General features: G+C 34.4%; 1 protein-coding gene across 1 annotated transcript; it reads right to left on the reverse strand.

Annotated features, from left to right (window-relative positions):
- Positions 1-4,711: 4,711 nt before the first annotated feature.
- Positions 4,712-10,272, reverse strand: LOC127091794 (serine/threonine-protein kinase Nek2). The gene is made up of 15 exons (XM_051030502.1): positions 9,750-10,272; positions 8,974-9,090; positions 8,792-8,858; positions 8,431-8,496; positions 8,202-8,248; positions 8,050-8,095; positions 7,864-7,944; positions 7,720-7,762; positions 7,594-7,643; positions 7,426-7,507; positions 7,286-7,335; positions 6,884-6,957; positions 6,551-6,602; positions 5,764-6,228; positions 4,712-5,628 (listed from the first exon to the last, which is right to left on the reverse strand). Exons 2-15 carry the CDS (start codon positions 9,057-9,059, stop codon positions 4,957-4,959), a joined length of 1,881 nt encoding a protein of 626 aa, XP_050886459.1. The 5' UTR covers positions 9,060-9,090; positions 9,750-10,272; the 3' UTR covers positions 4,712-4,956.
- Between the last annotated feature and the right edge of the window lie 440 nt (positions 10,273-10,712).

Consider the following 10,712-nt stretch of genomic DNA (forward strand, 5'->3'; position numbering starts at 1 on the left):
CCCGTTCGTGTGGACTGAGTAGAGACGTTGTCATCGTTCAACGTTCGTGATCGCTCCGTGGATCTGCATCAAAGGTTTTGATTGTCACAAGAGATCTGCACCAAAGGTTTCAGTCGTCACAAGAGGTAAATATTCTATCACCTATCATGACCATTCGTAAGGATCTCTAAAGGAGAAAATTTTAATTTCCGCTGCGTTTTGGACCGCAATTCTCCTTCATATATATATATATATATATATATATATATATATATATATATATATATATATATATATATATATATATATATATATATATATATATATATATATATATATATATATATATATATATATATATTTATATATATTTATATATATATATATATATATATATATATATATATATATATATATATATATATATATATATATATATATATATATATATAGAGAGAGAGAGAGAGAGAGAGAGAGAGAGAGATATTAAATTAATTAATCACATGTTTCAACAGGTCTATCAATTTTATAAAATCAACTTGTAAGGTAAAAATTGCTTCAGTTGTAAACATATGTTCGGACCATATATTGTCTCATGTAAGACTCGTGACATAAATTCATTTTGAATCACTGAAAGCCTCCTCTTTCATAACAAAGATACATTTTGGATCACTCAAAGCCTCATCCCTTTTAATGGGTTTAGATTCGGCCATAAGTGCAAAATGGACGAAACCACCATTGTCATTGACTTTGTTATGAGAGAGAGAGAGGGGGGGGGGGGGAGAGAGAGAGGGAGAGAGAGAGAGATTAAATTAATTAATCACATGTTTCAACAGGTATGTCAATTTTATAAAATCAACTTGTAAGGTAAAAATTGCTCCAGTTGTAAACATATGTTCGGACCATTAATTGTCTTATGTAAGACTCGTAACATAAATTCATTTTGAATCACTGAAAGCCTCCTCTTTCATAACAAAGATACATTTTGGATCACTCAAAGCCTCATCCATTTTAATGGGTTTAGATTTGGCCATAAGTGCAAAATGGACGAAACCACCATTGTCATTGACTTTGTTATGAGAGAGAGAGAGAGAGAGAGAGAGAGAGATTAAATTAATTAATCATATGTTTCAACAGGTCTATCAATTTTATAAAATCAACTTGTAAGGTAAAAATTGCTCCAGTTGTATACATATGTTCGGACCATATATTGTCTTATGTAAGACTCGTAACATAAATTCATTTTGAATCACTGAAAGCCTCCTCTTTCATAACAAAGATACATTTTGGATCACTCAAAGCCTCATCCCTTTTAATGGGTTTAGATTCGGCCATAAGTGCAAAATGGACGAAACCACCATTGTCATTGACTTTGTTATCTAGGAACAACTCAGAACCTTGGGGTCTTGGAGGCAAACTTTTTTTCCTTGTTGATCTTCTCACATTCTCTTCCATTCAGGCTTCAATGGGGGTTGGTTCTGCACCTTCCAGCACTGTAGGAACATACTTTTTACTAGTGTAACTGGTTGACATATTAGTCCAACCGGTTGCACTTTGTTGTACTTCTTTAATTTCGTTGAAAACAACGTCTCGGTTGATCATAATCCTTTTGTTTGATGCATCATACAACTTGTAACCACCGATGGAGTGATATCCTACAAAAATCATCAATTCTTCTTTATCTTCCAACTTCTTTCTAAGTTGTTTTGGCACATCTCGATATGCTACCAAATCGAAAACTCTTAAGTGACTCAAATTCGGTTTAAATCCAGACCATGCTTCCTATGGTGTTATCTTCTCAAGCTTATTTGTTGGACATCTATTCAAATAATATGCAGTTGGGGACACCCCTTTCTCCTTATAACTCTTTCGTAAATTTCTTCCCTTTCAACGTGCTTCTCACCATGCTCATAATCGATCGATTCTTTCTTTAGACAACACCATTTTGTTGCGCTGTATAGGATGGTACTACCTCATGTACTATGCCATCTTGGTCACAACCCCCCCCCCCCCCCCCAAAGTCATTTGAGACATGTTCGCCTCCACTATCTGTTTTGAGAACTTTGAGTTTATGACCGCTTCTCCTTTCAACCGTTGACTTGAACTTCTTAAACATTTCGAATACATCATCCTTTTTGTTGATTATGTATGTCCATAGCTTTCTACTATGATTACCAGTGAATGTGACAAAATATTTATTGTCATCAATCAAATAAACTTGCATCGGTCCACACACATTTGAGTACACCGTCTCATTGTGACACTTGGTTCTAAAACATGCATCCTTACTGATTTTTTTTATGTTGATTTGCTTGCTCACATTCTTCACAAATTTCATCCGGTAAGTTGCTCAATGACAGTCTGATAATCATCTTGTTCTTTTGAAATGCATTGAGATCTCTAAAATTGAGAAGTCCAACCCTATAATGTCATAACCACTCTTCTCTAATAGCCTTTGTAGCAAGACACCTATGCTTCATAACCTTCAACTCAATTTTGAAAGTTCTATTGGCAGGCATATGAGCTTTTAGGATCAAAACCTTATTTGCATCCATAACGCGTAGCCCCTTGTTTTCCATATGAATCTTGTAACACTTCTAAAATAATTAGTCAATATTTAGAAGATTACACTTGATTCCGGGAATATACAACACATCTTTTATCAAAGAATGACTACCATCACTTCTCTCGATCGATACATCATCGATCCTTTCCGTTGCTACAGTGGTATCGTTTGCGAACTTAATCTTGTTCTTCATGGCACGATTGATTGTAACAAACCAATATCTCTCTTCTATCGGTAGATACTTCCTTCAAGGACACCATGACGTTTCTTCAGTATGTAACTAGTTGGCATAATTGTGCAACCGATTACACTTCAGTTCTGCAGTATTTTTCAAATTGTTGTTGTTGTGTTGCACCTTGTTGATGACGCATTATCCCTCTGTGATCATGACCAATATTGTGCTCTTCTCATTGAACATTTTGCGTGCAACTCTAACTTCATTTTCTTGAGGTTTTTTCTTGCTGGTATTTCACTCTCTTACAAAATGATCAAGCTTTTGACAATTATAGCACTGCACATTATTCTTGTCAACCACTCTTCTACCTCTAGCATCGCCACCTTTAGAGTTTTTTTGATCCAGCAACCCTATTACAATTATTTTCACCCTTTTTGAATATTGAATTCTTGGAATTTTGGGACTCTCTTACACAAAAATTATGAAATTTCCCTCTACCTTTGCTCATGGGTCACTTTCCCTTCGTCTTCTTGTCTCTCTCATTGAAACGGACTTGCAAAGCGATCTCCGCCTTTGCCTTATCAATATTCCTTTCCTCTATTCTCTTCTCATGTGCCTCAAGAGAGATCTGTAACTCCTCTTTGCTCATCGTCGCAAGATCCTTCGATTCCTCTATCACAACCACCACATTGTCAAATCTTAGCATCAAAGAACGCAAGATTTTTGCGACAACATACTGCTTTATGATCGTTTCTCCACACGTCTTTACTTGATTCACCAACCGAGTAATTCTCGTCGTAAAATCATTGATGTCCTCATTCTCCTCCATTTTAATCAACTCAAGTTATCTTTAGGGAGTTTGTAACCTCACAACCTTCGCTTTGTCAGCTTCTGCATACATCTTCTCCAATATTTTCCATGTTTACTTCGATGATTCGCATTCACCAACTTTCTCAAAGTTGTGCATCCACACAATGATGGATCAAAAATAGCGCCTTGAAATCCTGTGTCTTCTCTTCCTTGTTCTTAGATCGTTGTGCATTTGTTAGACCTTCTACAAGAGGAGTTACCCCGTTCTTGATCACTTCAAGAACATCTGGACAGTCAAACAACATTTTCATTTGTTTGCACCACTTATCGTAATTCTTCGCATCGAGGATAGGAAGATTTGAAGAAATTTTCTCATTGGAGACATAAGTCATGTTTGCACACTAGGTGTTTGATGAATCGAATCAAAATCTTAAGGTTAGATGTTTGAACCATAAGGTTGGTGAATATTTGAGTAATTAGGTGTGGAGAGGGAGAGAATAAGAGAGTAATTGAGGATGAAAATATGAGCATTACTTCATTCATAAGATATCCGATGTGTATATATATATATTAAAGATGGGGTACAACTATATATCTATTAAAATTAACTATCACCAAACTTTCTAATATATCTTTTTCTTTTAAAAAAATGTACTAACAAAAACTCATATTTTTAATTAACAAATGTTAAAAGAAATTAAAATTGTTTTGTCACCTCTTTCATTTTTCACTTTTTACTTTCAACTTTCTTATTTTGTTTTTCTTCTCTTAATTCAAATTTCTTTTACATTTTTTCTCACACTTTAATTATAATTTTTTCTCTCTCCATTATTTTCTTCTTTTTATTTTTTAAATATAAATAGTAAAATTTTAACTTCTTTTTAATTAAACAAAGAATACAGAAAAATGTTGAATTTTCAAAACACAAAATTTAATCTAAAAATAAAAATATAATTATTTTATAATTATTAAAAAATCAATTCATAGTTGTTAAAAAAAATTAACTTATAATTATTAAAAAATGATTCAATTTATAAAATTTTCAAATTATTTTATCAAATTGTTGAGACAACTAAAATAAGAAACACTTTTTTCTTCATAAATACATGTAGCTGTCTAAGTGCACGAATGCAAGGTTTAAGATACCAACCTTCGCTCTCTTTTCTGACAAGGAATAAGGATTAAGACATCATAAAATATCTATTACAACAATTAGCCACATGAGTCAGACAGGTATCGTTATCATGAAAATATTTATGATCTGCTTCATTAATCAGTTAACAAACTTGAGTCATGATTTCTCAGTAAAGTGGAAGAAAAAGGTAAATAAAAAAAGTGACAGCCTACAAAAATCAGCTGGCTAAATGCTCCCGTGAAGAAACACCGAACTCAATAAATGACTACAGTGCATACATACTACAGCAGTTTACGGGGATTCTTCCGTGTTGTTAGCGTTCCCTTTGAAGCTTTTGCTCAACCATATAGCTGTTTCTCTCGGGGAAACCTTGCCGGGGCCAAATGGTTTCAACAAAACTCCAAGTTCATCATACCTTGCTTGCTGGAGCAATCTTGCACTAAATTCAAGCAACCCTTCTAAGGCTTCAGCCCTTTGTTGGAAAGACGAAGTGTCAAACTGTCGGCGCTGCAAGTCTGAAGATGTGTAGCTTGATGCACCTGCCGTTGCATTTTGATCAGAGGAACCGCTTTTATCCTCGTGAATTTCCTTTAACATGCTGCGCTTGATTCCCTGCCAATCATCGGTACTTTTAGGATTTGAAGAGGCCCTATCGCATACCTCTATTGTGCATTTGTCTATCACAGTTGAATAATTGTCACGAGGTGGGAATCCCGAAGAAACTTGTCCAGAGGTTGACGTTTTGTTGATTGGGAATAAAGAATCTTCATATGATGCTAATGGAAATTCAGCTATCCTATCAATTCGGGGAGAGTTGACTGAGATCTCTGGTGAAGACACATGGCTAAGTAAACCAACACTCTGCCTGCAAGGAGGCTCCTGAATACCACCCCTTGTTGACAATGGAAATGATGCTCTGCGATTTGTATGAGCGGATTTTGAGATATTTTGTGAAACAGGTAGCTGCAACCAGAGCTTAGAAAGTCAGGCATTGCGCAAGTCTATGTACTGTTTTTTTAATAAACCATGTGGCAAACTATTTCTCTACCCCAAACTATAAGGAAAAGAGAAAAGGCCAAAGACACTTGAAATACTTACAGTTTGCTTTACCACCTTGCGATTGTTCGAGGGTTCCATTGATTTCTTGTTGGTGCCGGAAACTTTTGATGAAGTGAACTTTGGATTTGGAGTCTTAGCAATACTAGAAGTTCTGGAAACAGCAGGTTTATGGACTGACTTCATGTCACGGCTATTAGCTGTACATAGTTCTGCCATTCTTGAATTCAAATGATCAGGAGTACAACCTATTTCTAGGGTAGAACATACAGAATCTTGATCAGCTCCAGACACACTAGGATTTAAAGTCCGGTCATTACTGTAAGAATAGCGCTTATCCTTACGGATAGTAACGGTATCATCTTTTGGATCTAAAAATCTAGTTTTCTTCGTGTACTTTGACTCTCGCCAATGAACAGGCAATGTACTACGCCTGGGGCTATTGAGTTTCAGATGGATCTTTAGAACATAAGGTTGAAGATGTGGGTGCCCAAGAAGCTCTGAAGCCTACCACAGGAGGAAAACTTCAAATGAGAAAATAGGTTCATGTGACAGATCAAATTTAAACTAACATGGTCAAGGGTAGCATGATATCTACCCAGAGTTTAGAAAAGAAAATGAGAAGAATGAATGTTATGGGACCATGTATTCTTGACTCAAAATTTGAGGGATGCTTGGTTAAATTCCATGGTTGTTTTTCCGATGATAGCATAAATGATCATTATTAGACGGTGGGTTCGATCAAAAAACTGAAATACTAATATGGTGCAAGATGTTGCACCGATACATTGAATTGCATTATTCAAGGTCAAAGGAGAACTATACATACACTGGGCCTCAGCTCTGGATTTTTTCGCAGCATGCTTTTCACCAGACTTCGACTGCCAAAAGGAAAAAAACAAATGACTCTGTCAATCATCAATCATACAATCTATAACTTTATAATACTCATAATTGATTGCTATATTTTAACAAGAAACCCCACTTTGGAGTCATAGAAACCCCACTTTGAATCATCTTTGGCAAACCCACTCCTTTTAGCTTTGGAAAACTTCAGACACGGACTGTGAAATGCTAAATTTCACAGCTTAAGACAGGACAGTGCAATTTGCAAATGGCAAGATTCACCAGAGTAACACGTGAAGAAAGAATAAGGACTTACAATGAACTAGAATATTTTGTCGGTAGTGGAGCCACTATGGACTTGCTAATCTTGATAATCAATGCTTGTATATCCTGTTCAAAGAAAATCAAAGATATAAAATCCGTAAAGTGCATAGATTCAAATACTCTTGAGGCATAAGTATAACTATGCATTTGAAAATATATAGTAAAATATCAGTTTAAAAAAATGTTCAGTGTGGCTACAGAAAAAAAGTAAAATGGATTTAAGCCTAGAGGTCAACCAACACAACACAAATTCCCTGTACAAACACCAAAATCTAATGATAGTCAAATTGATAAGCAAATGTGTTTATAATTGATTCATCCAAAATCAGAAATTAACATATTAAATATTCTCCAAGAATTAAATAAATCATTTTAATTAAAAAATAAAACTTACAAATGCTTTGAATGCAGGCTTATGTCCTGCCATTTCATATATACAACATCCTGGATAACCGATTTTCAGATATCACTTATACATAAAAAGCCAATAATAGAGGGTTTATGGTAAAAAATTATCAAACTACAAGTACTAACCCAATGACCAAATATCTGATTTAGAACCATAAGGTATATCAGCAAGGAGCTCAGGGCACATATAGCTAGGAGTTCCCACAACCTACGATACAAGATAATGATTAATTGATGGTTAAATGTAATCAATGTCATGAAGGAAGATTCATTCAAGCATTACACATTTCTTACCGAGGAAGCGAGATCATCAGAAGTCAACATTTTGGCAAGTCCAAAATCACCTGCTTCATCATTGATCACTTGTAAGCAAAACTTCAATGATATATACCGTACATTAAAAGCCATAGAGAAACTTACCGAGACGTATGTCACGATCTTTCGTCAAGAAGATATTTGAACACTGATGGAATCATGTGATTTTCTCATTAGTATGCGGCTTAATAAGATTTAGATGGGAATAGAAACACCCCTTTCATATACAAAGAGAAATCTGTTACAAACCTTGACATCACGATGAAGAATGTGATTCATGTGCAGGTAGTCAAGTGCCATAAGAAGTTGAACAAGCCATTTGCAAAGTTTCTGGAAAAAATTATCCTTTTTAGAATTTTGATGCAATATTTCAAATGTATCCCTAGTCTTGTCAGAATTAAAATATCAGCAAGGAGAAAAAGAAACAAGAATAACCTCCTCAGGAAACAGAACGCCATTAGTCTTCTTTATAGTTTCCGCCCTGGGTTACATAATAATATATTTCAAATATTTTCATGCTTTAATCCACAAAAGCTGAAAGACAATAGAACTATAACACCAAGAGACATCAGAGAATAAAGACTTACATATCTCCGCCCTCACAGTAACCTATAATAATGCAGACATAGCAACCCTGAAAAAGAAGAAGCCAAAATAGATCAATATTAGAAGTACCTCCAGAGTTTTTATAATAAAAATACAAAATGTTCCATCCAATCTTACAATTGAAGCTTGTTTCAGCAAGTTTATAGATGAAGCCATTCTTATAATTAACCAACGAGATGGAAGAGATGTAAAAAATAAGAATCAAAATACCTTTTCTACCCATGAATCTTTATACTCCACAATAAATGGGTTTCGCAATTTAGAGATAAGTTCCATCTACATGGGCCATAAGAAACGCATTAGATTTATCCTGAATCATATTCACAGACAATTTCACATCAAGCAATGGGGTCAATGTAAGTTGACATTAAGTTTATTGCTTAATTTAAAAATTGAGTTACGAAACCAATCTTTAGACCCTTTAACACTTCGCAAATGAAATTCCTCAAGAACAACAACACAAAAGAACCACGAAACATGCAGCACGCAGAGGAAAACATTTTACAACACATAAAAACAACACAAGAAAATAAATCAGTCCAGTAGTTGAATAACTATCCGAAACACCAACCTCCTGGTGCGCGGATCTGCGAGAGCGCTCCGTTTGCCGGGCAAGTCTAATCTTCTTCAACACATATCTACATAATCAAAAGACATAAATTAATAAAACCGTTGCTAATAATGATACATAGGATCTAGCACATCCTAGTTCAAGGAATCAAAAAAGAAATGTAAGGTAGGCTCCATTCTTACTTTTTCTTCTCATGTTTATGCCTCACAAGAAGCGCCGAACCAAAAGCACCTTTTCCAATTTGCTCAAGTACTTCATACTGCTCCATGTCATCAATTTAGCAAAAGAAAATCCCCTCTCTTGAGTACAAACCAAGACAATTGTGTTAGTCAAGACTTACATATACTTAAGGTAGAATAAGAAAAGCACAACACAAATTACACAATCCAGTTCAACCCTAAAAATAAACCAAATACAGTAATCAGTTACATAAATTGAACAAAAAAAAATTAAGTAAAACAGTGCAGTATAAAAATTTAGTTTAGCACTTCTAATTACAGCAAAACATAAAGCATATAGTATAATCACACGGAAAAGGTTAAGTAACTACAGATCGCATTAAGTTATGCAATAAATTTGAATTGAAGTTGATTCAAGCATAAAAATTATTCATATATGCAAGTAGTACCGTATATAGAAATTAACCTAATGAATAAGAAACTTTAGAGAATATGCTACTAGAAGCAGTACTGAGATTCACTAACTATATGTTGCTTTCTCACCTACATTTCAAGGAAACACACTAAACGAAACTGCAATAAATTAAGCAATAATGAAAATTAATAGCAGAAAAAGCGATTCAGTTCACAAATCAGAACAAAAAAAGTCAAATGCGGAAGAATTTAAGAAGGTAAAAAGTAGCACCGACGAGAATAAAGAATTTGCGAACATAAATAGAAAGGAAGCGATGAAATGAGATGAATCAGTGAGAGAGAAAGAAGGAAGAGAGGAAATGTACCTGTGTTGTGCGAGTCGGTGGATGCGAGAAAGGAGAAGAAGATGAATGGATCGGAATGTAGATAGATGAAAGAGAGGAGTTATAAAGCGGAGAAAGCGAAGTTGAGGAATGGTGAGGAAGGTGCAAAACGACACCGTTGTTCGGGAAGGAGAAGAAGAAGACGAAGTTGTAGAAGAAGCTCTTTCGCCATTCTCGTTGGGAGAAAGAAGAGGACAAAATCAGAGAGATTACATTTATTTATATTTGGGATATTTGGGATAATAATGATTTTTATTTATTGAAAGCACAAGTGGAAGTGTAAATGGTGTGAGAGGCTAAAACAACTGTCTCGTGAATGGGAGTTTTTTACTTTAGCACGATGAGAGAGATGGGAGGTTGAATTAAATAAAAGGAGAGTGGAAGATTTATTACTCGGTTGATAAAATGAGAGTGGGACGCTTTTGTTTCCTGTTTTGTGAAAAAGAATCAGGAAACGAGAAAGCAAAAGACGGGAAAGGTGGGTTATCTACTTGTCTCAGACTGCTCTACTCTTCTTCTGACTCACTACAGAGGAAACATTATTCATTTCATTACCTATCAATAGTTACAATAGACTAGTTACAATGATTTTTTATATTATTAATTCAAAAACTTAAATAAAAGAAAATGGTATTTTTAATAGAATGGTATTACTATCAACTAAAATATCACAATACTGGTGTGAAGGTGTAATCACAATTATCATAAATATTAATTCTAGTGAAAAATTAAATGAATCAAAAACATTAATTATGGAAGGACTGTGTGGAGCATTGTTTCATGATAAATTAATTAATTAAGATTTGTTTATTATGTGAACACTTTTTAAAACTTGTGTTAATATTGTGAATGTTTTGGAAAAGAACAACTTACATGTGATTCTACTCTTGTCATTTGTCTAATTTAGGGTTTTTTTTTTGTCTAATTTTTGTTTTCTTCAATCAA

This window comes from Lathyrus oleraceus, chromosome 6, assembly GCF_024323335.1.
Source record: "Lathyrus oleraceus cultivar Zhongwan6 chromosome 6, CAAS_Psat_ZW6_1.0, whole genome shotgun sequence".
NCBI lineage: Eukaryota > Viridiplantae > Streptophyta > Magnoliopsida > Fabales > Fabaceae > Lathyrus > Lathyrus oleraceus.